This window comes from Trachypithecus francoisi, unplaced genomic scaffold (assembly GCF_009764315.1).
Source record: "Trachypithecus francoisi isolate TF-2019V2 unplaced genomic scaffold, Tfra_2.0 Lachesis_group0, whole genome shotgun sequence".
NCBI classification, from domain to species: domain Eukaryota; kingdom Metazoa; phylum Chordata; class Mammalia; order Primates; family Cercopithecidae; genus Trachypithecus; species Trachypithecus francoisi.
This window is the reverse complement of record NW_022681453.1, coordinates 75,598,560-75,625,662: the sequence shown is the minus strand read 5'-3', so window position 1 is coordinate 75,625,662 and position 27,103 is coordinate 75,598,560. Positions and strand designations below refer to the sequence as shown.

The 27,103-nt window shown below is 38.3% G+C and overlaps 1 protein-coding gene across 4 annotated transcripts in view; it reads right to left on the bottom strand.

Moving 5' to 3' along the window:
• SPICE1 (spindle and centriole associated protein 1) overlaps positions 1-26,409 on the bottom strand; it is a 67,233-nt gene extending 40,824 nt beyond the window's left edge. The window contains exons 1-6 of one of the 4 annotated variants that reach the window (XM_033211268.1): positions 26,304-26,409; positions 17,080-17,178; positions 13,758-13,805; positions 9,748-9,891; positions 4,504-4,597; positions 3,662-3,768 (exon numbers count right to left, since the gene is read on the bottom strand). In XM_033211268.1, the coding sequence (XP_033067159.1) occupies positions 3,662-3,768; positions 4,504-4,597; positions 9,748-9,891; positions 13,758-13,805; positions 17,080-17,178 (492 nt within the window). In that variant the 5' untranslated portion in view covers positions 26,304-26,409. The other 3 variants (XM_033211270.1, XM_033211269.1, XM_033211271.1) reach the window with 3 other exon arrangements.
• Positions 26,410-27,103: the final 694 nt, after the last annotated feature.

Below are 27,103 nucleotides of genomic sequence, written 5' to 3'. Positions count from 1 at the left end.
CTCCTATCAATTATCCTATCTCTCGAACATTTTCAACATCTCTCTCTGTAGTGGCTTCAGTTCACCAGCATTCAAATGTGAGCAAGCCTGTCCCATCTTAACCTGACCCTATACTTACCTTAAGCTATATATATCTTCTACCACCAAACTTCTTAAAAGAGTTGTTCCACCCTCCTCAGTCACCACCTATGCCCTGCAACTTTGCTTCTGCCCTATTGCTTCACTCAAACTGCTCTCTACAAGGTCAACCTCAACACACTCATTCCTAAATCAAATGGATACTTCTGCCTTTGCCTTCCCTTACTTTTCTGACCACTCATTTCTTTCCTTTAAAATTCACTTGGCTAGGTGTAGTGGCTCATGCCTAAAACTTTAGCACTTCGGGAGGCCAAGGCGGGTGGATCACTTGAGCCCGAATGTTGAAGACCAGCCTGAATAACATGGCGGAAACCATGTCTCTACAAAAAAAATTTAAAAATTAGCCAAGTGAGGTAACCCACACCTGTAGTCTCAGCAATTCAGGAGGCTGAGGAGGGAGAATAACCTGAGCCCAGGAAGGTCGAGGCTGCAGTGAGTTGTGATCGTGCCACTGCATTCCAACGTGGACAACACAGCGAGACCCTGTCTCCAAAATTTAAAAAAAAAATCTACTTGATACACATTTCTTTTAATTCCCATAATACCGTCTTTTCTTAGATTTTCTCCTACTCTTCTGGCCCTTCCTTCCCAATCTCCTTTACTGATCTTATTTTTCTACCCTTTCCTTATATCTGATGTGACTCAAGTCACATCACACCTACTGGGTAAGCACTCAATAAATTTTAGCTATTATTATCCATTCTTACCTTGTTTGGTACAAACGATATTCACATAAGTGCAATACAGTTAAGTAAGAGCAAATCTAGCAACCACAACTAGCATTTGTTGATATTTAAACTTTTAAAATATTTACCACAAGGCCTATATCAACCTTTTCTCCCCTCATCTGATCCACTTTCTGAATGTTTTTATCTAATTCCAAAGCTGCAATTACAAACGAAATGCTATTAATTTCCAAACCTCTATCTTCACACCCAGATCTGTCCTACGCCCTAGACATTCATATTCAACTGCCTATAAGATATTCCTATTCTGGCCAGGCACAGTGGCTCATTCCTGTAATCCCAGCATTTTAAGAGGCCAAGGCAGGAGAATCATGTGAGCCCAGGAGTTTGAGACCAGCTTGGGCAACATGGCAAAACCCCGTCTATACCAAAAATACAAAAATTAGGCAGGTGTGGTGGCGTGCACCTGTGGTCTCAGCTATTCAAGAGGCTGAGGCAGGAGGATTGCTTGAGCCCAGGAGGTAAAGGCTGCAGTGAGTCATGACTGTGCCACCGCATTCCAGCCTGGGTGACACAGCAAGAACCTTTCTCAAAAAAGAAAAAAAAAAAAAAGATATCCCTACTCAATAGACCCAGGCTGAACAGCTTTCTAACCCTTCCTACCATTCTTCCAGAAATTCTGTTCCTGCCAATATTACCTAAGACCATGAAGAGCGTCACCATCTACTCAAATGCTCAAGCCAGCAAATGAGGAGTTATCCTTCTTTCTCACCTGTCCTGTCCTGTCAGCCACCCAATCCTGCCAACTCTACCTCATTTTAACCACACTCAAGTCTATCCCTATTCTCCTCTATTTCCTTCCCTATTGGCACGGCTTTGGGTCAGGCCCTCACCACTTCTCACTAAGATGCCCACCTAAGTCTTCTAACCAGACCCTCTCTCCAGTCTTGTCCCTCCCCAATCCATCTTCCACACTATACTGGATCTCATCATACTCCACTCTTTAAAATCCTTTAGTGGCTCTACTTTTACTTTCCAGTCCTTAGTCCTTCAGGACCTAGGTCCTACCTCAACTCCTGCTACTTCCCTAATCCAATGACAGAGACATGCCTTAATCATCTATGTATCTTAGCATCTAGTGCATGATCCAAAATATTACATGATGAATAAGTGAGTAGGTTTAGTCTCACTAATTCCTACATGGATGAAGAAACTAGGACCCAGAGAACTTAAGTAATTCAGTTATAATTTCATTTTTTCTTGGTAACTCAAGATTATCTACAGCAACACCAAATTTCCCTTCTGATGTATAGTGGTCCTCTGCTTATCTATTCAGGTGTCCTCTCTCTCCTCCTTCACCATTTTTCTCTGCTACCTCTGCTTTGAGAGGCTCACATCACTGTTTTTCATCTGCTATCAGCTGTAAATTGATAAAGAACTTAAACCAGGTAGGTAAATTAGTTGTATCAGTAACATTAATTTGAAATTCTACTGCTGTATTAACGGTAATAGGCTCAGGTGTGAGAATGGACTCTTCAACAGAATAAAATGTGACTGCTTTATTCCATGTTGCTGGGATACATCGTGTACTTGTTTCCAGGCTCCAATTAACTGAAAAAGTGCTTAAAGTGTGACTGAAATAAATAGGGCACACTTCACTATATGATTTATTTAAATCAAAGTAAAATCTTCAGTTGAACATACTACAGCAATAAGACATTCTAGGGTGATTAAATTTCCAACTATCTGAAAGCTAACTTCTCATTAAGTGCCAAAACATAAATGGTTTTTGCCTGGAAATATGACAAAAGGTTTTGGGCTATTTAAAATATGTGTAACATTTTACCTAATTGCCTTTGGAAGTATGAAACAATATAATTAACATATCTTTTATGATTCTGGACCTTGCAACTCCCTAGGAATATCCCTCTAATTGATGATTCTTTTCTTTTTTCACAGAAACTATAACTTAGTTTATATTTAGTTTCATTAAATAGATACTGAGTCCTAGTCATGCATAAATTGTTTTATTTTAGTATTAAATTATTCATAGGCTTTTAAAAAAGTTTACTATCTCAAAATTCTAAACATTTTCATTAATTAAGAATTCCCATTAGGTTAGAATACAGCTAACTAATGTTTTACTAGTGTAATACAATTCTCCCATGTAACTAGTTGATAAATTGCAAGTTTCTTGGGAAGCTATTTTTTAAAAATCCTAATACATTAAGAGAAACTAACATTTATGAAGTACTATGTTCCTGGTATTACACCAGGAACTTTACCTAACTTATCTCACCTGATCCATGTAACAACGATATCAGGTACATTCTAGTCCCATTTAACAAAAAACATAGAAGCAAAACACATTCTGAGCTCACCCAGATATTTTAAGAAATCAGCTCAAGATCAAACAGCTAGTAAGTAGATCCACCTGACTGCAAGTGGAGAGACTCCCCGCTGTTTCCATAATGATTGATGGTGGCAGTCTTGTGGAGCCACGTGGCCTAGATTTGAATCCCATCTCTGATGCAAACTATGTGATCTTGGCCAAGTCACTTAAATGTTCTCAGCTTCAATTTCTTCATCTGCCAAATGGGGATAACAACAGTATATACACCTACTAGGTAAGCACTCAATAAATGTTAGCTATTATTATCCAGTGTTGTCTGGAACAAACATTACTCACAGAAAGTGCAATACACTTAAGTAACAGCAAATCTAGCAACCACAACTAGCACTTGTTGATATTTAAACTTTTAAAATATTTACAAGGCCTATATCAACTTAAACTTCCTTTCAGCATGAGTGTTATAGCTATGAGTAGAACACATTACCTGAGGTTCTATGACAGACTCGTTAAAGATAGATTGGGTGATAGGGTCTTGATTTACCACAATGGGACCCTGAGAGGAATCAGGAGCCACTGTTATATTTGGAAACCCTGCAAAAGGAAAAGAAGTTGTGATGATTTGTTTCATTTAATTAAATTGACTTCACAAGCTACATACTGCCATTGGTTTGCATCATCATATGAAAATCTTAAACAGCAGCTCACATTAATGCAGTGCTTACTATATGCCAGGCACTGTTCTAAACGTACTTACATATATTAACTTATTTTACTCTCATAAAACCCTGTAAGTACTATTACTATTTTACAGATCAGTAAACTGAAACTCACAGACATTAAGTAACCAGCCCAGAGTAACACTAATAAATTGCCAAGCTGGAATTCCAACCTTACACAAAAAATTAATGATGTTTCTAGAAGATTAAGATAAACAATGAACTACACACACATTAAAATAAATAATGCATATATCTGACAAGAGGCAAAGTTCCTTTTATAGAGACTGAAGTTGCTTTAGGTTTCAAATTAAGCTTTATTCAAGTCACATTTTAAAATTACAAAATCCTGTACTTTACACCATAAGATATTTTAGTAGATTAAAACAATTTACTTTTCCTTAGCTGAATTATTTGTAACACAAGTAGTTAATATTCTTAGTGGAAAGGAAACAGATTATAATCACTCTAACTCTAACAACCCTTATAAATCCACCCTATAATACTTGTAATACAAATAATATGATGCCTAAGAAAGGATTTTAAATTCTTCCAAATAGTTGTGGGCTATAGTTAATAAAAAAGAGAAGCTTTTGTTTGAATTGAATACCTGTGCGCCTACGAGGAAACAGCTCTTTTGCTGCAGCTATTAGATGATCAGATTTCTCCAATACATCTTGCATCTGGTATTGATCAGAAAGAATCTAGACACGTGTTAAATGACAAGTATTATTATTCAGATAAACATATATTTACTTTTCAAATCACAAAGGAAAAGACTATAAAAAGGCCTGGAGCATGAAATAACCATAGGCTACCTTCCTAAAATCCTTCAGCACTAATATCCTTAAGTACCACTAGATGGGGCTATGACAATAATTACTGGCTTTCAAATACTTGACTGCAATCAAAGAAATACAATTGTGACCCACGATATTTACATATATGCAAATATACATATTTACACATATATACATATATACTTGTGTGTGTATACAAAATAAAAGTTTTAATTAACCTTGCTCCATGAGAACCACTGATATTTTCTTGTAAATTTCTATTCTATTTTTTAAATGTTGGCAGCAACTCACTAACTTCACAATTTATTAACAAATTATAATCCATAGTTTGAAAAACACAGATTAAACCTAGAGGTGTTTCAACCACTAGAGTGAATTCAGAATCCACTAATGTAATCCACTAATGTGTCATGACCTACAATTTTAAAGACATGACATAAGATATGAGTTTTAGGATTAAACAAAAAATGTGAGGCTTCTGTGTTTAAAAACAAATCAGTTTTTTACCCTGGAGAGGTAGGAACACAAAAAGTAACATTTACAGTAGTGCCTCTGATTATGCACTTTCAACTCAGGAACATTCATAATTATAAGCAAGGCCACAGGCTAGAGTAAAAGCCAGATAATTTTCTCGGCACCACCACCAGATGGCATTCTTAAGTTAAAAGTACTTGGAGGCCGGGCGCGGTGGCTCAAGCCTGTAATCCCAGCACTTTGGGAGGCCGAGACGGGCGGATCACGAGGTCAGGAGATCGAGACCATCCTGGCTAACATGGTGAAACCCCGTCTCTACTAAAAAATACAAAAAAAAACTAGCCGGGCGACATGGCGGGCGCCTGTAGTCCCAGCTGCTTGGGAGGCTGAGGCAGGAGAATGGCGTAAACCCAGGAGGCGGAGCTTGCAGTGAGCTGAGACCCGGCCACTGCACTCCAGCCTGGGCGGCAGAGCAAGACTCCGTCTCAAAAAAAAAAAAAAAAAAAAAAAAAAGTACTTGGAAACTGCTCAGTTTCCAACACTGACTCAAACTGATAAAACACCTGGTAACAAATACTCTTACCAGAATTTCTCTATACTACGGAATCAAGTATACATATAATGTGACCTCAGTTATTGTTTTAGGACACAGAAAGAAAAATAGCAAGAGTCACATTCTTCATTTTTCCCCTTCTTCCCCCACTATAGCCAAGCAAGTGAGAAGAGTGCCTGGCTTAGTGAGAAGAAAGCCCTGAATTTATTCCTTCCACAAACATTAAGCTCTGGAATGGTATCAGGTCAAGAGCACATTAGAACCAGAAGACTGAGAGTCGAGTCCCAGTCAACAACCCTTCCCCAGCCCTACGGGGTGGTAGATGGATATGGAAACACTGAAAACCTATATACCACTCTAGAGATGTTTGAGAATTTTGCTATAACTTAAATTATATTATCCCACAAACCAAATTTCTATTCCTGCTTAGCCATCTTGCAAGTACAAGCAATTACAAACTTAGGAAATAATGTGAATGAATGAGTATAATCTTTCACTATACTAGAAAAATTACACAAAGCTTATTTCCTAATAACAATTTTAAGAGTTTACTTTTTAAAAAGCATTGACCTATCAAAATAAAGAGATGGAATTGACACATGAAGATTATAAATAATCTTAACCATATTGAGACCTGATATTGATTATAACGAGGTCTCATGTAAAAGCCATTATCTGTCACCTTCTGCTAGTGCAAGCTTGTCCAACCTGTGGCTCAGGACAGCTTTGAATGTGGCCTAACACAAATTTGTAAACTTCCTTAAAACATGAGATTTTTTTTACAACTTTTTTTTTTTTTTTTTAGCTCATCAGCTATCATTAGTGTTAGTGTATTTTATGTGTGGCCCAAGACAGTTCTTCTTCCAATGAAGCCAAAAGATTGGACACCCCTGCTTTGTCCCTGCCCTTGGGAAAAATGGTGTGAGTGGTCAGAGATCACTGTATTGGCTTTTACTTCTTCTTTCTAGATTTATAACTCCTCTCATAAAGCCCATCCTCTTAATAGGTAAACTGATCTTCACAAGCCTAACTGCATATATTACTCCTCAAATAGTTTGCAGAGCACAAACTTAAACCTGTAAGTGGTGGTACACATGTTGGATTTTCAAAGGATCCCAGTCCCTGCAAAAAAAAAGTCATTATCAGAAACTCGTCATCTTAGCCCTTTTGTACCATGGTAATAGACACCAGGTAGAATTGGGGAATTACAAAGAGACTTTAGGAGTTGTTACATTTTGGGGATTTATAAGATCTTTTTGAAAACCTCCCTCTCCATGAGTGAGAGGGAACCCTAATTTGCTTGATTCCCATGGCATGGGTACATCTTACAGCAAATGAAATCTAAGATGATGCTGGCCAAAGATCTTTCTCTTAATTTATGTTAATCTAGGAGTCCAGCTTTAGGTGGATGGGTCCTGTTAGCTTTAATACACAATGATGAGGCTTATGTGAATATGTCTAAGGAGGCTTCTTCCTTTGGTCCACTGCATCTCTTAAACAGAGACATTGCAAATTTACCAACATTGAAATAAAAGATGCACATACCCATTGACTAAGCAATTCTACTTTTAAGAATTTATCCTACAAATATATGTGTACCCAAAAACATTTTCAAGGATATTTATTACATTATTGATAGTAGCAAGGCAGAAAACAATCTGTGGGTAACTGACAGTACTACTTAAGTATCCAGCCATGTTCTTTTGGTTTCTCCTTTAACAGCAGAACTCCTGCATTTTAGCCAATTACATAGCTAGATTTCCCAACCATCTTTGTAGATGGGAATGGCCATGTGATGACTTTCTGGCCAACAGGATATATGCCAGAACTTCTGGGTGACATGTAATAGGAGTAGCATGCACCGTTCTTCCTGTTTCCTGCTGGCTGGCATATAGCTGAAGGAAGCTGCTATGGCCATTCTGTATTCAGAGACAGAAGTTGTGTAATAAAGGACTGCAGAGTTCCCTACCAGCTACCACTTTCCTCTCAACTGTTTCATGAAACAGAAATAAATTTGTTTGTTTAAAACAAAACATATAGGACAGTCTTTTTTTATTTCCAGAAGCTTAAACTGTACTCTAATACACAACCTAAGTGTTCACCAATAAAGCACAGGATAAATAAACTGTGGTACATCTATATGCTACCGGCCATACAAAAGAAAAGGTAGATGTCTAAGCACTGACAGGAAATTATCTCCAAGGTATGCTGGTAAACAGAAAACACCTGAATCCTGGTAAGAGCAGAGGCGCTCAACCCCTGCAGCACATTAAAATTACATAGGAACTGTCTAAAAAACACCTACATGGGGCCACATCTTAGGTCAACTGAATCTGAATCTCTGGGTATAGAGTCCAGATATAGTTATATAGAGAGAGAGAGATTTTTTTCTTTTTTTGAGACAGACTCTCACTCTGATGCCCAGGCTGGAGTGCAGTGGCACGATCTCGGCTCACTGCAACCTGGATTCAAGCGATTCTCCTGCCTCAGCCTCCTGAGTAGCTGGGACCACAGGCACCTGCCCCTGGCAACCGGCTAATTTTTAGGAGCTTTTTTTTTGGTTTTGTTGTTGTTGTTGTTTTTGAGACAGGCTGGACAATCTCGGCTCACTGCAACCTCTGCCTCCCAGGTTCAAGCAATTCTCCCACCTCAGCCTCCAAAGTAGCTGGGATTACAGGCACCTGCCATCATGCCCAGCTAATTTTTGTATTTTTGTAGAGATGGGGTTTCACCACATTGGCCAGGCTGGTCTTGAACACCTGACCTCAGGTGATCCACCCGCCTTGGCCTCCCAAAATGCTAGGATTACAGGTATGAGCTGCCACACCCAGCTGTTACATATTTTTTTAATGGAGCTTCTTGACTCTGATTGATTCTAATGTGCAGTGAGAGTTGAGAACCATTACACTAGTGCCTGAAGCAGCAGATCTACAAAAAGAAAGCAAAGAAACATCACTCACTGTCTCTCACCACCCTTCTGTAAACACCTACTTCTACCACATCTATAACTTGTATGAGAAATTCAGGACATGAGCAGGAACCACTAGAGAAAGGAAAAAAAGCCCAGAGTCTGATGCAATCCAAGCAGGCTGCCTTTTTTCGTGGTGAGATCTGTTTTTAGGCCTTTCACTGAGAATTACCACATAACATTTAAATGTATGTGACTTGTCCAAGATCACCAAAAGATAATTATCTGTACAGAAGCATTCTCTCAATCAAGCCACTGTTCTTTTCTCAAGCTCATGTAAACATTTATTTGGAAGATATTATTCTTTCTGATGATGTCTAAGACTGTGACTTTCTTTCAATAAGAAGCCTAACAAATTCCTCAAAGACAATATATGATTCAAAGTTGCCATGAAAGGTCAGACAGCTAAGTGCTGTACATAAGCTTCAATCTGAACAAGGAGCAACACTAAAGACAAAGCACATTCCTTTACAATGACTTCAACTCAAATTTAAAAAGGTTATTTGCTGTAGTTTCCTCTTATTTCCCATATTGTTTATCCCTATATATCTGATTACTTATCCAAACACCCCACGTCTGGCAAAAGGTTAAGCCAAAGACAAGTTGCTTACTACTCAGTTGGACAAGCATACAACATTGTTATTTTTTTTCCAAAGTTATCTAACAGCACTGCTGTTAAACTGAGAAAAATAATTACAGCAGCTTACATATAAAAAGAGGAATAAGCAAAGATTGTGCTATTCATTTTATAAGTATTTATCACTGAAATCTCATAGCAATACAAGCAAATAATAATTTGAAATATGACAAAATTCAAGCTGAAAAGTTAAATAATTTACTTAGGGTCACATAGCTGGTAAGTTGTAGAACAGGAATTCAAACCACCAAACCAGACTCCAGTCATCACTCTGTTGCTTTTTTTGAAGTCCACATGTAGATTATTGAATAAGAACGCAGTGATTACTAGAGTCTCTCCAATGTGAATCAAATTGAAGGAAAAAGAAAGAACCCTATTTATCTCCTTTTTCTCTTTCTAACTCTAATGCAGTGTAGCATTACCTCCTTCATGATAGACAATCTTCTCTTCTCAAGATTTAAAGTTTCAGGTTTCTGCTTCCTCCATTTTCTCTTCAAAGCTTTTTCTTGGAGTTCCCAGTGTACTAATGCTCTATTCTTTGATTTGTGTATTTCATGACGGCGTACCTATATAGAAAAGTACATAAAGGAATCTTTCAGACACAAAGTTGCCTATTCAGATGGTGAGACCACCTACTCTAGTTCATCACTTTTTAAACTTTTCCTGGTCCAATATATGCATGTTTATATACATTCATAGCCAAAATTTTCAGTCCCCTAAATTTTCAAAAATAATCTTAAAGAAGAATATAGAGCTGGTAAACCTACCTAAAAGATATACAGAAAGAAATAATAATTTCTACTACTTTTCTGCAAGACTATCCAGCAAACTAGTGTTTTTCAAACCACAGGTTGGGACTCACTTAATGGATGATAAAATCAATTCATGGGTCAAAACCAGCATTTTTTTTAACATACACATACACACATATACACACACTAACTGAGCACAACATAAAAGGTACAAAATCCACTGAGTCCTCTTTGGCAAAGACACACTCATTTCATGATCATCACATCACTACCAAGAACTAATAATGCAGTGTGTTTATAGCCCTTCAATGGCCTCATGTGGAAGTGGGTCACTGAAAATATAGAAGTCAGGGAAGTAGAGTTCCTGAAGTACAAGAAGAGATACGCGCCACAGGTCTCAAGTGTCAGAGGGGAGGGTTCACTAAGGTGGCTAAGAAATAAAATTAGATATTTGGTTTTATAAGTACTCTAGTATTCAGAACTATGAACATGAACATATATGATAAAATGTACTGCTGAGTTTTCACCATGTAAATAAGAAATCAATCCATTAAAGAGATAACAAATATTACACAAAGGTTCTGACTCACAAAAAACAAATGAAGATGATTTTTTTAGACAATTGAGGAGATCTGAATATGGGCTAGGTATTAGGTGATACGAAATAATTATATTTACTTTTGTTGGATGTAATAATGGCACTGTGGTTATGTTGAAAAAAAAGGCTTATTTTTTAAAGATGCAAACTGAATATGTAAGCACAAAATGATGTGTTGTCTGGAATTTGCTTTAAAATATTTCAGTGAAAAAAGAAAAAGGTAAGATAAATGAAGCAACTATGGCAAATTTTTAATAACTATTCTATCTGGGTAAACAGTACATGGTAGTTATTTCTATTTCTATCTCCATTTTCCCTTGAGTTTGAAATTTTTCATTTAAAAACTATTCAGTTGGGCATCATTATTATTCTCAGTAAATAGTTAATGAGCACCTACTAGGATTAAGACTCCCAGGTACACAAAGGTGTATAGGATATGGTCCGTATCTCTCAAAAGCATTAACAATCTGCCCATGGAGATTGGGCATATCCATATAAAGACAAATGATATACATTAGATGTCATATACTCAATGCCTTAGTTAGGTAGTAATAGTTCAGAGGAGATAACTGTTGGTCAGTTTCAAAAACAGGACTTCAAACTTACTATAAAACAATAGTAATCAAGACAATGTGGTACTGGCATAAGGACTGACATATAAATCAGTGAAATAGAATTGAGAGTGCTGAATAAACATTTATATTTATGGACAAGTGATTTTTCAACAAGAGTTCTAAGATAATTCAAGGGAGAAAGAATAGTCTTTCCAATAAATGCTGTTTGGACAATGATTATCCGTTAGCAAAAAATAAAGTTGGGCCCCCCTCCCACCACACACCGTACAGAAAAATTAACTTACAATGAATCATAGTTCTACATATAAGAACTACAACTATAAAACTCTTAGAAGAAAACACAGGAGTATGTCTTTGTGAATCTTGGGTTAGGTAACAGTTTCTTAGATATGATACTAAAAACTCATGTGACAAAATAAAAAACAGGTAAATTTGACTTCATCAAAATTAAAAACTTCCCTGCTTAAAGGACACCATGTAGAAACTGAAAAAACAATTAAGAAAATGGGAGAAAATACTTGCAAATTATATCTGATAAGGAACTTATATCCAGAATACATATATAATTTTTATAACTCAACAATACAAGCACAAATAATCCAATTTTTAAATGACGAAGGTATTTGAATAGACATTTCTCCAAAGAATATATTACAAATGGCCGAAAAGTTCATAAAAGGATGCTTAACATCATTTATCATTAGGGAAATGCAAATTGAAACCACATGAGACAGCACTTTACACCTACTAAGAGAACTAAAGTGAAAAAGGTGACAGTAACAATGTGGGGAAACTGGAAGCTTCATACATGCTGGTGGGGATGCAAATGGTGCAGCCACTTTGTAAAACAGTTTGACAATTTTTTTTTTTTTTTTTTTTGAGGCGGAGTCTCGCTCTGTCGCCCAGGCTGGAGTGCAGTGGCGCAATCTCGGCTCACTGCAAGCTCCGCCTCCCGGGTTCACGCCATTCTCCTGCCTCAGCCTCCCAAGTAGCTGGGACTACAGGCGCCCGCCACCTCGCCCAGCTAGTTTTTGTATTTTTAGTAGAGACGGGGTTTCACCATGTTAGCCAGGATGGTCTCGATCTCCTGACCTCGTGATCCGCCCGTCTCGGCCTCCCAAAGTGCTGGGATTACAGGCTTGAGCCACCGCGCCCGGCCAACAGTTTGACAATTATTTAGAAAGTTAAATATGGAGAAATTACATGACTCAGCAATTTTACTCCTAGATGCATACATAAAAAAGAACTGAATATGTTCACACAAAAACTTGTACATGAATGTTCACAGCAGCGTTATTCCTAACAACACAAAAGCAGAAACAATGCAATGTCCACCAACTGAACAACAGATAAATAAAATGGTAGATCCATACAATGGAATATAATTTGGCAATTATAAGGAATAAAGAACCAATATGAGCTGGGCGTGGTGGCTCACGCCTATAATCCCAGCACTTTGGGAGGCTGAGGTAGGCAGATTCCTTGGGCCCAGGAGTTCAAGACCAGCCTGGGCAAGACGGCAAAATCCGGTGTCTACAAAAAATACAAAAATTAGCCAGGTGTGGTGGCATACACCTGTAGTCCCAGGTACTCAAGAGGCTGAGGTGGCTTCAGCCCAGGAGGTGGAGGCTGCAGTGGGCAGAGACTGATACATGCTACGATGGGGATGAACCTTGAAAATATTATGCTATCACAAAGAAGCTAGACATAAAAGGTCACGTGTTGTATTCCACGTATATGAAACGACCAGAATATGTAAATACATAAAAGCATGAAGTACATTGGTCATTGCCACAAACTGGGAAGAACCGGGCACAAGGAGTGACTGTTAACGGGCAGAAGGTTTCATTTTGGGGTAATGAAAACATTCCAAAATTAGACAGTGACAGTGGTTGCACAACTCTGAATATACCAAAAATCACCAAACTGTACACATTAAACAGGTAAATTTTATGGTATGCTAACTATATCTCAATAAACCTTAAAAAAAAAACCTAAGTGGAAACTTCAAAAAAAAAAAAGTAGGATTTGAACTAGGATAAGGAAGTAAAGTAAGATTTGAACAGGTAGAAGAAGAAGGTACAGAAACTGTTCCAAGTAAGGAATGGGGACTCAGACATGGAAATATACACGGCATACTCAAGGGATAAATTACTACATTGACTAGAACAGTATGTTTGTATAGGGAAGTAATAAATAATGCTGAAGCTATCTATAGATTTTTTTAAAAGGCGGATAGATAGATATATATAGGGCAGTACTAGACTGAAGAGATTTCAACTATAAACCCAACATATTTAATGAAACTCTAATACATACTAATTGATATTCCTAGCTGAAATCAGGAAGTCCAGAAGACAGGCTTTTTGATTTTATATAGACGTAAACAAGATTAAACATAACTGAACAACTTCCAGGAGGTGCCTATAGTTTCTATTCTAAAGGTTAAAAGTCAAATACCAAATAAAACACTGAAAAAATGACTTAAGTTTTGATATTAAACTCACCAGATCTTCAGGAGTTGCCCGATGAACTGTTAGATCAGTCACAGTATTCTGTAAAAAAAAAAAAGGTGGCCTTTCTTTAAAAAAAAAAAAAGTTTTCTTATAAAATACACACATTTATTGGATTTTAATGGCTAAAATGGTTTCAAAATCCTGGGACCAAAAATTTTTTCTTTCTGGGAACCAGTATTCTCAATTTAGATATGAACACATATTAGTTTTAGGTGTCCTATTTATAGAAAATAACAGACTAATTTTAGATGTCTTACAGAAAATAAGTACTGTATTCACCAAGCAGTCATACATTATATTAAAACAATGAAAATATTCAAAATGAATATATGACATATGAATAAATGGTAGTATATATTCAAAATGAGTGAGTTTAACTAAAGTTTTAGTTTTCACACTGTAGTCTATGGAATCCCAGGATTCCACAATGCAATGCTAACGGTTCCTAAAAAAAAGTGTGTTCACTGGCTGGGCACAGAGGCTCATGCCTGTAATCCCAGCACTTTGGGAGGCTGAGGCGGGTGGATCACCTGAGCTCAGGAGTTCGAGAACAGCCTGGCCAACGTGGCAAAACTCAGTCTCTACTAAAAATACAAAAATGAGCCAGGCCTGGTGGTGGGCGCCTGTAATTCCAGCTACTCAGGAGGCTGAGGCAGGAGAATCACTTGAACCCAAGAGGTGGAGGCTGCAGTGAGCCGAGATTATGCCACTGCACTCCAGCCTCAGCAACAAAGCGAGTCTCTATCTCAAAAAAAAAAAAAAAAGACAGTGTGATCACTACAGAGAGGTTCAATTTGTGTCTGCAAACATCTTAAGCATTGATGCTGCTACAATGAAAGATGAAATTTGAGGGCAATGCATAATTTCATGAAATGTGAAAACAGTCACTTAAATTAACAGGCACTAAACTAACATAGTAAGGCTACCACCCTGCACAACTCCATAAGTTAACATTAATATCAGAGTCCATGTAAATAGCACCCCTTGAAATTGTGTGGCACACAGGCTGCACAGCTCTAAGTTGTAACCCTGTAACTTGGCCCTTTCCAAAGCAACTTCAGCCATTGTGCTACACAGATTTGTTGAGGCAGGAAATAAAACAAGTTAGTTTTACTTCTAAGTGACAAGGAATTCAAACAGTCAAAAATGGCTTCTGATCAAAGACTAAACTTTTTGGCCATGATTTATATTTGGCTCAAGGTTTTTCTGTATGAAAACTGTTACTGCTTTTACAATGATTTAGAAAGGTACAAGAGCCAGGCATGGTGGTGTGCACTTGCAGTCTCAGCTACTCAGGAGGTTCATGAGGCCGAGGCAGGAAGATCCCATCATGAGCCCAGGAGTTTGAGGCCAGCCTGGGCAACATAGTGAGACCTTGTCTCAAAAAAAAAAAAAGGAAAAGGAAAAGAAAGGTACAAGGTACAACTACAGGATCATGAGAATTATTTTTAATAATCATTTAAAAACTCAGGCATACAAATAAGTGATAGGTTTAAAATTTGTTCTCATGGAAGAAAATAATAATTCCATCAATACTACTCTTGCTTAAAACCATTTTCTTTTGACATTGCATTTAAATCTAATCTATAAGCCATTTCAGAAAATGTCTCACTATTTTTATCAAGACAGTATTAATCAGTTTGATCTCTTCTCCATCATTAACCATTTACTCCAAATGACTTATGACTATTTTCCAAGTTCAGTCTACCTTCAAATAACAAAAGATTTTTCCAGCACTGCAGATAATAAAAAGTAAATGAGGAAGGTTCTTAATGCAATTTCAAATGATAGGTTTCAATTAAGTTTTGAGCAATACTGGCATATCGGAATAAATGCAGTCATCCCGCAGTATCCAGGACACCCACATATACCAAAATCCACACATACTCAAATCCCACCTAATTGGTTCTCCATATATGGGTTTTACATCCTGAAAATACTGTATTTTCAATCCACCTTTCATTGTAAAGGTGGAACCCCAGGATACAGCCAACTGTATTTATTGAAAAAAAATTCATGTATAAATGAACCCATGCAGCTCAAACTCAGGTTGTTCAAAGGTCAACCGTACTGAACTTCTCAAAGTAACCACTCTGAAGGGGAAAATATGTTATCACATAATTTTTTTCCTATTTATCAGTTTCCTTATCTTAGAGTCACATCCTTGTCATTAAAATTTTATAGCCAATCAGACAGCAACAAAACAATCTAAACACAGAGAAGTCCCGCTGCCCCACTTCAAAGGCTGTCAGTTTGCCCAGGATATCTGGCTAACATGGTAGGTTGCAAACCAGAAGATTCCAATTCCAAAAGAATCCCTGAGATCCAAACTCATCCCTAACTAGTTACTCTTCGCAATGGAAAGTAAAGGCACCTAAAGTCTCATGTTCCAAACCAAAGTATCAGGTTACAAAAGATAGAAATCTAGCTGGGTGCGATGGCTCACCTATAATCCCAGCACTTTGGGAAGCCAAGGCGGGAGGATTGCTTGAGGCTAGGAGTTTAAGACCAACCTGGACAACACAGCAAGGACCTATCTCTACAAAAAATATTTTTTTAAGTTAGCCAGGGGTGGTGGTGCATGCCTATGGTCCTAGCTACTCAGGAGGCTAAGGCAGGAGGATTGCTGCAGTTCAGGAGTTTGAGGCTGCAGTGAGCTATGATGGCATCACATCACTCCAGCCTGGTTGATAGGACATGATCCTGTCTCTTAAAAAAAAGATATAAATCGCCTTGGTAACACAGGCAATATTCAAGTTAGGAGCCAGAGATCATATGTTACAGGTACTTGAGACTTGTCTTATACCATAAGAGAACATTTGTTCTGAAACTGATCAACCTCTGGAAGTGAGCAATTCATGGGATAAGAGAGCAAAGGTCACCTATTTTTTTTCAGCCAAAACTGGCACTCACATGGTTATGATATCACTGGTTGCTCTGAGCAAACCTAAAAAAGGTACCGAAAAAATTGTCACAGACTTTAGTGACACCAGTGAACTAGAGTTGCCTTTATGCAGTGAGTTCTCAGAGTGAGAGTGAGAAGACTTTTTTTTTTTTAGTATCTCCCCATCCCCTTAAGAGTCCAGTTCTTTAAAGGATATAGAGGTTACAGTCTGGACGTGTGTATTCTTAAAACCTCCCCCAAAGGATTCTGCTCTTCCCTCCAAGACCTAGAATATCACATGCCCAGAAACCTATTCCACCCTATGACATGATGAGCCCCATTCAGAATACCATCTTGCATGACTAGGGCCGTATCACTGTCATTCCTCCAGAGTAACGTTACATTATTTACTATCCCACCTATACTCACATCCCATTCTTGTTTCACTGAAGTTTTCTTCTTCTTTACTTTCGGTGTCTTTCTTACACCAACTCGGGGACCACAGCGGTTCACTCTGACAAATGACATCTAGGAATAATAATCACATCAAAATTTTTAAATACAAGAAAAAACAATAAGCATCACCAGAGTGAGGAAAGACACCTGAAAAAAAAAACAAATTTTAAAATGCCAAAAGAAAAATTTAAGCATGATAAAAGGAACAGGCTATCAAAATAAAATACTTTCTTCTTTCATTTTACAACTAATAAAAGTTGGTACTGATAATTATAATAAAAGAGGTCTCAAGTCAATAACTTTTATATATTTGATTAACAGTGAACTCTAGGAATGCAGAAATTATGGCCTAAAGCAGAGAACTAAGACAGTCGTCAAAAGCTTTGTCATCAGTTACACAAAATCACAATTAGTAGAAAATAGCCCAGTCACAAGCTAACAATGTGAACGTAAGGTGAAGGAAGGAAAGGGCAAAAGAGAGTTGGAGTTCTTTTTTAAGCACTCTAACACTCAAAATCACTACCAGGTACATATGTGCTTACTTGAAAATAAAAGTAGCTAAACTTTAGAGAACAAATGAGGTATGCTATCACTTCTAACATATCTGTCACATAGTGCTAAATGGTACTAATTATTGATTTTTTTTCTATCGCTGATAAACAAATGAATAATTATTGATTTTAAACTAGAATTTTTAAATTGCCAACATTAGCTTCCCACTGTTTAAACAGCAATGCTAAGGACACTAGACTACACATTATACCAAATTAGAAAAAGACCCATAGTCCTCGAACACCAGGATTTTACAATACATATATATGACTTTTAAAAAGCAATACATATACATGACTACTATTGCAGACCCTTTTAACCTACCTAAATAATTACAGGACTTTCCAGCTGACCCCCTTACTCCCAATAAGCCTAAAACAAGGACTCTAGTATTTTCCTTAAGTACTTTAAAAAAAAAAAAAAATCGTCTACTATAATAAAAATGTCTAAATACAAGTGTTTCTTAAGAGTTTGCCCTCAATCTTCCTTGCACTCTGTACTCTCTCTTAACAAGAACATTCACTTCTTAAACACGGTATCTAATTTCAGCATTTACAATTCAGCCAAAGAAAACAAGTCACATACAAGTTAGGAAATAACATTTAAGTTTTATGATGGTAATGATGAGATAGCAGCAGTGGTAATGATGGCATCAGCTAACACATACTGTGTGCTTACTATAAGCCAGATACTAGTCTATGCTCTTTAAACATTATTTTCTTGAATCCTCACAATAACCCCATGAGGTACTTACTATTTATTCCTCATTTTACAAATGAGAAAACTAAGAGACAAAGGTTAACCAACCATGAAGGTCACACAGTTAGTAAGTAGCAGAGCCACAAGTACCATTTTAAAAGATACGGAATATAATAGAACTAAGAGTCTAAAACAAACTCTTACATTTATGGTCAGTTTATTTTCAACAAGGGTGCCAAGACAATTCAATGGGGAAAGAATAGTCTTTTCAAGAGATGGTGCTGGGACAACTGGATACTCATATGAAAAAGAATGAAGTTGGACTCCTACCTCAAACCATATTCAAAAGTTAAATTGAATCATGGATTTAAATGTAAGAGCTAAAACTACAAAATGCTTAAAAGAAAACATAAGAGTAAATCTTCATGAGCCTTGGGTTAAACAATGGTTTCTTAGAAATGACACAAAAAGCACAAGCAACCAAAGAAAATAATAAATTGGAGTTAATCAAAATTAAGAATTTTTGTGCTTCGAAGGCACAATCAAGAAAATAAAGACAACCAATAGAATGGGAGAAAGTATCTGCAAATCCTTTATCTGATAAAGGACTTGAATCCAGACTATATAAAGAATTTTTACAACTCAACAATTTTAAAAATCCGATTTAAAAATGGACATAGGACTTAAATACATGTTCCTCCGAGGAAGATACTATAGCCAGCTAATAAACACATGAAAAGATGTTCAACATAATTAGTCATTAGGGAAATGCCAATCAAACTCACAATGAGATACCACCTCACACTGACTAGGATGGCTATAATCAAAAAGATGGACAACAACAAGCCCTGACAAGAATATGGAAAAACTAGAATCCTCACATATTGTTCATGGAATGTAAAATGGTGTAGGCACTTTGGAAACAGTTGGCAATTCCTCAAGAGGTTAAACACACAGTTACCACATGACCCAGCAATTCAACTCGCATAATTACATCCAAGAGAACTAAAAACATATGTCCACATAAAAACTTGTACATAAAAGGTCACAGCAGCATTTTGAACAGACAAAAAGTAGAGACATCCTAAATGTCCACCAACTGATGAATGTATTAATAAAATGTGGTATATCTACACAATGGAGTATTACTTTGCAATAATAAGCAATGATGTACTGATACATGCTACAACCTGAATGAATCTTGAAAGTGTTCTAAACACAGAAGGCCCTCTATTGCTTGATATCATTGATATGATGTGTCCAGAATAAGTAAATCCACAGAGACATAGATTAGTGATCGCCAGCATCTAGAGGGAGCATAGAATGGACAGTGACTGCTAATGGGTATAGGGTTTCTTTGGGCAGTGAAGAAAATGTTCTGAAATTAGATAGTAATGTTAGTTGCACAATTATGTGAACTGACTAAAAATCTCTGAACTGTATACTTTCAAGGGTGAATTATAGCTCAATAAAGCTATTTTAAAAGACAGGAAAACAATAGTTATTCAAAGACATGAATCTAATGTATTTTAACCACTTAGATCTTTAACCACTTAGATCTCCAATTTACTCTGTAAAAACAAAGAGGAGTCATAAAATGTCAGTATCCCTATATGATGAATTATGTATCGATTAAAATTATATTAAGAAAAATGTTTAATGACAGGAAAATACATAAGAAGTATAAAAAGTAGAATACAGAACGGTATGTATAGTATATTCTCAATGATGTTAGAATATAGGCATTATTAATAAAGCACTTATCTCTGCTAAGAGCTTCACATTTGATCCCACAACCTTGTAAGGCCTGTTCTGTCTTAAGATAAAATATAGTATAAAGGCTAATAATACAGTCTGGGTTCACATCCCAGCTTTTTCACTAACTATAAAACAGAACTAATTAAATATATAAGTGCTTAGAACCCCTGCTGATATAGTTTGGCTGTGTTCCCACCTAAATCTCATCTCGAATTGTAATCCCCATAATCCCCATGTGTTGTGAGAGGGACCCAGTGGGAAGTGATTGGATCATGGGGGCAGTTTACCTCATGTTGTTTTCATGATAGTGAGTTCTCATGAGATCTGATGCATATATAAGCGTCTGGCATTTCCTCTGTTTGCACTCACTTTCTCTCCTGCCACCTTGTGAAGAAGGTACCTGCTTCTGTTTGGCCTTGTGCCATAAGTGTAAGTTTCTTGAGGCCTGCAAAACTGTGAGTCGATTAAACCTCTTTTCTTTATAAATTACCCAGTCTCGAGTATTTCTTTACAGCAGCATGAGAATGAACTAATACACCTGCCTAGCATACAAAATTGTATTTAAATGTTGAGGATAACAATGTCAGTGACAATTAACCCTTTTCCCAAATAAGAAAAATGAGACTGGAAGAATCAATATAGTGAAAATAGCCATACTGCCATTTTAAAGTAATTTATAGATTCAATGCTATGCCTATTAAACTACCATTAACATCTTCACAGAATTAGAAAAAACTATTTTAAAATTCATATGGAACCAAAAAAGAGTCCATATAGCCAAGACAATCCTAAACAAAAAGAACAAAGTTGGAGGCATCATGCTACCCTACTTCAAACTATACTACAAGGCTACAGTAACCAAAACAGCATGGTACTGTACAAAAGCAGACACATAAACCAATGGAACAGAATGAAGAACTCAAAAATAAGACTGTGCATCTACAACCATCTGATCATCAACAAACCTGACAAAAACAAGCAATGGGGAAAGGATTCCCTACTTAATAAATAACGTTGGGAGAACTGGTGAGCCATATGCAGAAAACTGAAACTGGACCCCTTCCTTACACCATATACAAAAATCAACTCAGGATGACTAAAGGCTTAAATGTAAAACCCAAAACTATAAAAATCTCAAAAGAAAATCTAAGCAATACCTTTCAGCACATACACACAGGCAAAGATTTCATGATGAAAATGTCAAAAGCAACTGCAACAAAAGCAAAACTTAACAAATGAGATCTAATTAATCTAAAGAGCTTCTGCACAGCAAAAGAAACTATCATCAAAGCAAATGGACAACCTACAGAATGGGAGAAAAATTTTGTAATCTCTCCATCTGACAAAGGGCTAATATCCAGAGTCTACAAGGAACTTAAACAAATTTATAAGAAAAAAACAAAGAACCCCATTAGAAAGTGGGCAAATGACATGAACACACACTTCTCAAAAGAAGGCATTTATGCAGCCAACAAACATATGGAAAAAAGTCAACATCACTGATTGTTAGAAAAATGCAAATCAAAACTACAATGAGATACCATCTCATGCCAGTCAGAATGGCGATTATTAAAAAGTCAAGAAACAACAGATGCTGGCAAGACTGTGGAGAAACAGGAACAATTTTACACTGTTGGTGGAAATGCAAATTAGTTCAACCATTGTGGAAGACAGTGTGTGGCGATTCCTCAAAGACCTAGAACAAGAAATACCATTTGACCCAGCAATCACATTAATGGGTATATACCCAAAGGAAAATAAATCATTCAATTATAAAGATACATGCACATATATGTTCACTGCAGCACTATTCACAATAGCAAAGACATGGAATCAACCCAAATACCCATCATTGACAGACTGGATAAAGAAATGTGGTACATATACACCATGGAATACTATGCAGCCATAAAAAGGAACGCGGTCATGTCCTTCGCAGGGACATGGATGGAGCTGGAAGTCATTATCCTTGGCAAATGAATGCAGGAACAGAAAACCAAACACCACAAGTTCTCACTTATAAGTGAGTGCTGAACGATGAGAACACATGGACACAGGGAGGGGACCAACCCACACTGGGGCCTGTTGGGCAGCAGATGGGTGAGGGGAGGGAGAGTATCAGGAAAAAGAGCTAATGCATGCTAGATTTAATACCTAGGTGATGGGTTGATAGATGTAGCAAACCACTATGACACACGTTTACCTATGAAACAAACCTGCCCATACCGCACATGTACCTTGGAACTTGAAACAGAATTTAAAAATATTAAGAATATTAAAATTCAAAAAAATGAAAAACGAGGCTTAGAGAAAGTAGATAGCTCAAAGTCATACAAATAATAACAGGCAGAGCCAAGAGCTGACACTCAAGACCAGGTCTGACTGACTGTAAAGCACCTGCTGGAAAAGTTTGCCAGAATTGGGTTACCACTGGTTGCTTCTGTATTTCCCAAACTTTCTATAATGAACCTATGTTACTCTTAAAAATGGGGAAAAAATTATTTCAGGTTACATTTAGAATATTTTACTCATTCAGAAGCGTAAACTTCCAGATGAGAATGCAGACTGGCCACAACTTGATTACAGCTTTGGAAGACCCTAAGCAGAGACTCTAACTAAGCGATGTCCAAACTCATAACCCACAGAAATTGTGAAATGATAAATAGTAATTGTTTTAGGCCACTAAATCTGTGGTAATTTACTACCTGTGTATGGTAGGATGATATACAGTGTATAGTTAAGACTTTATCCCATCTTTGCCCTTCTCTTGCCATCCAACTTCATGAAAAGGTACACTTTAGCACCTGTATTTACTAATCCTTAGTTCTACCTCCAAGTTTTATTAATTACAAAAACTCTGACCCCAACTTTGCACTGAAAACCGTTTTTTTTGTTTTTGTTTTTTCTTTTTGAGTTGGAGTCTTGCCCTGTCGCCAGGCTGGAGTGCAGTGACATGATCTCAGCTCACTGCAACCTCCGACTCCCGGGTTCAAGCAATTTTCCTCCCTCAGCCTCCTGAGTAGCTGGGATTACAGGCATGCACCACCATGCCCGGCTAATTTTTGTATTTTTAGTAGAGACAGGGTTTCACCATGTTCGTCAGGCTGGTCTCGAACTCCTGATCTCGTGATCCACCTGCCTTGGCCTCCCAAAGTGCTGGGATTACAAGCGTGAGCCACCACACTCAGCAGAAAAGCATTCTCTTGAACACCATCAATAATAGTAACCATATTTTTCTTAACCAAGGATCAGACGTTTTGGTCTAAAAAAGGAATTTTGTGCCACTTACAGAAACCAGAGATCATAAGTGTGCTATAGTTTATTGTTAAAATGTGAGACTAGAGATATTCTGATGGTTTACAGTGTTAAGAAATCAAATATTAAAATTAACACAGTCAAGACAATCTATGCCTGTTTGGAGAAACTGAAATACTAATGGCCCTTTCCAGCTCTGCACACTCCCAATCCTAGAAGCCCTCTCCTCTCTTGGCTTCCAGAACACCCTTTCTCCTGCTTTACTTCTCTTCTTTTTTTTTTTTTGAGACAGAGTCTCGCTCCGTCACCCAGGCTGGAGTGCAGTGGTGCGATCTCGGCTCAGTGCAATCTCCGCCTCCCAGGTTCAAGTGATTCTCCTTCCTCAGCCTCCCGAATCACTGGGACTACAGGCACCTGCCACCCCACCCAGCTAATTTTTGTATTTTTAATAGAGACGGGATTTCACCATGTTGGCCAGGATGGTCTCGATCTCTTGACCTTATGATCCACCCAGCTCAGCCTCCCAAAGTGCTGGGATTACAGGCATGAGCTACCATGCCCGGCCTCTTCTATTGTTTTCTCCTTTTCTTCACGGGCTCTATTGTCCCCCTCCACACACACAATTTAATCAAGGATCTCCACCCAGTTCTATCTCAGTTCTCATCCCTCTTGTCTTTCCATTAGATACCCTCTCTTTCATTCAATAATTATTTGGGGGAGTACAGCACACACCAGGCACTAGCTAGGCATTAGAGATACAAGTAAACTAAATAAACCAAGATATCAGTAAACAAGTCTAATATGGTGCCAGCTCTCATGGAGCTGCTTTCTTGATCACAAAGGGGCAGTTCACATCCTCCCTCAGTGACCTCACCTACTCCCTTGAGCAAAGCTATGAATGTATGGACACAAAAACACAAAAAAAAACTGTGAAAATGAGTTCCAAATCAATGATTCACACCTTTCCACAAAATATGAAACACAGTGGCTCGCATCTGTAATCCCAGCAACTCGGGAGGCTGAGGCAGGAGGATCACTTGAGGTAGGAAGTTCAAGACCAGCCTGTGCCACATAGCAAGACCCTGTCTCTAAAAAAAATTTTTTTTTAATTAGCCAGGAGTGGCGGTGAATGCCTATAGTTCCAGCTACTCAGGAGGCTGAGATGGGAGGACTGCTTGAGCCCAGGAGTTGGAGGCTGCAGTGACTTAAGATGGCACTCCTGCACTCCAGCCTGGGTGATGGAGTGAGGCTCTGTCTCTTAAAATAAACAAATCAAAACAAAACAAAACCACCAAATGCTCATTTCTAACTACCTATTGTACAGATCTGCCAAATATCACAAATACCGTATATCAAAATAAAGCTCATCATCATACCCCAAATCTCTACTTGCTGATATATAACAGGTTAACTCGATAAATACGTTGAATTAAGCTGAATTTACAGAATTACAATCCTTCTAGTTGCTCCAATTTAAAACCTCAGCATCACCTCTGTTCCTTATCTCTTAGTGAATCAGATAAGAGAATCTATTAACTTTTTCCCTAAAAATCTCTCCTGCCCGCTCTTCTCCATCTCTACTAAAAATATTTTTATTCAGGCTCTCGTTATTCTAATTAGTCTCCCTTTCACTCTTCACTCACTGACGTCACCATCCATCTATTAATTTAACTAATATTTTGAAAGCACCACCTAAGGGTGAGGCACCAGATACAACAAGAAAGCAGAATAGTCTATGCCCTTGCAGAGTTAAGAGTTTCTAAGAGGACCGCAATTAAACAAGTATTTACAACAAAAGGGCAGCATGGGCAGTAAATTCTGTCTGCCATGAAAGTACCCAACTAACTCTACGCAGTAAGAAAAAGCTGCCTCCTCTATACCCCCAAAAATGTTTGCACCGAGAGTTAAAATATGAATAAAAGTTAGAAGTAGGGGAAAGAAAATTCCAGGCAAGCGAAAATGCATTTACGAAGAGTTTGAGAAACTCAGTTCAATTAACAAAGATCTGAGAGGGTGAGAGGTTAAAGCAGGAGGAAAGGCAGAGAGCAGACTGTAGTCTTCTGAGCCACAGCAATCTGAACACTATCCTAAGACCATAGGAAACCACTGAAGAATTTTAAACGGGATAGTTATGCCTGGACTTAGTAAATCCACTCTGACTGGTATGGAAAACTGATTAAGGAGAAACAAGAACTCTTTCCAAACACTGTTGAATCAATCCTACCTAAATACACGGAGAGAGAATGGATCTGAACCCTTTTCTTACCTCCTCTGGATTCGGATGGCTCCCCACTGTCAAGAGGAATCCAACTCAGCTTGGCATTCAGACCTCTCCCCTATGTGGCCTGGCTGACCTTTCTTTCCAGTGTTCTCTCACATCTCCCGCAAATCCTAAAACCGAGTTCTCGCCTCACATATAGTTGCAACCATTCTTTTCCCTCTGCTCCGAACACCCGTCAGGCTCACTCTCTTCTTTACCGGGTTAACTTCCACGGACTCCTCAAAACTCAGACAGGCGGAGCCTTCTGAGAAGCCCCTCTCTGACATCCATCGATCTAAATGACGCTCCCGGTCCCAAAGCATCCTGGATAGTTTGCCTCTCTCCTGCTACCCGGCAAACTCCTCGAACGCTACAATCGAGTACCCCCAATTTCCAGCTCTGTGCAAAAGCTCTCGAAAGCGGTGCGCACGCGCATACTCGAGGTGCTCTGACGCCACGCACAACCAACCAGACACGCACCCTGACAGGCACTTGCACTCTCAAAACACAGCCGCGGCTGCGCTTCCTGAAGTAAGGATTCCCCAACCGGGCGCCTGGATCCCAGAGAACAGAGAGATGCCACCACCGTTCTCCCCACCCTTTTGGTAGCCCCGGTCTCTAAGGCTCGTTGGGACTGCGAGCTGCAAGCCTCTGATCTATCTTCTCAACTTGCCTTGCCGTTTCCCGACTGCCGCCGCCACCTCAACTAAAACTTCAGGGTCCGGAACCGCGGAGCTCGCCACAGCTTAACCCAGCCAGCGGCTTCCGGGCTGTTCCCTGGGTTACCAGAGCTCCGCCCCACGCCCTTGCGTATATCCGGGAGCCAAGTGCGCAGGCTCCTCTCAAAGCCTAGCTCGGGTTCTGAGTTCAAGGGAGTAGTGCCTTTGCAAGGTTCGGGGCAAATTATTAGAGAATAGGCATATAGCATTAACCAGTGCCTCGAGAATTCTCCAAAAGAAATATGTTGCTCGCCTCACCAGACTTCATGTATCACTTAATTTGCTTTCACCTGTATTCATTTGTTTAAAAATCTTTAGTAGTGTAATCCCAGCACTTTGGGAGACAGAAGCAGGATTGCTTAAGCCCAGGAGTTTGAGACAAGCATGGGCAAGATGGCGAGACCCCGTCTCTACGAAAAATTAAAAAATTAGCTGGGCATGGGAGCATGCCTATAGTTCCAGCTACTCAGGAGGCTGAGGTGTGAGGATCGATTGAGCCCAGGAGGTCAAAGCTGTAGTGAGCCGCAGTCATACCACTGCACTCCAGCCTGGACACAAAGCAAGACCTTGTCTTAAAAAAAAAAAAATTGTTTATTACAACCTACAAATGTGCGGGAGAGCTAGGTTCTATGGGGGGCTAAAAGCAGACAAGGTGGGAAACTTACAGCATAGTAGCATACAGTTATCAATGACAAAAATTAAAATTGTGATGAGTGCTAAGAAGGAAGCACTCTAATCAAATACTTAGCGTATT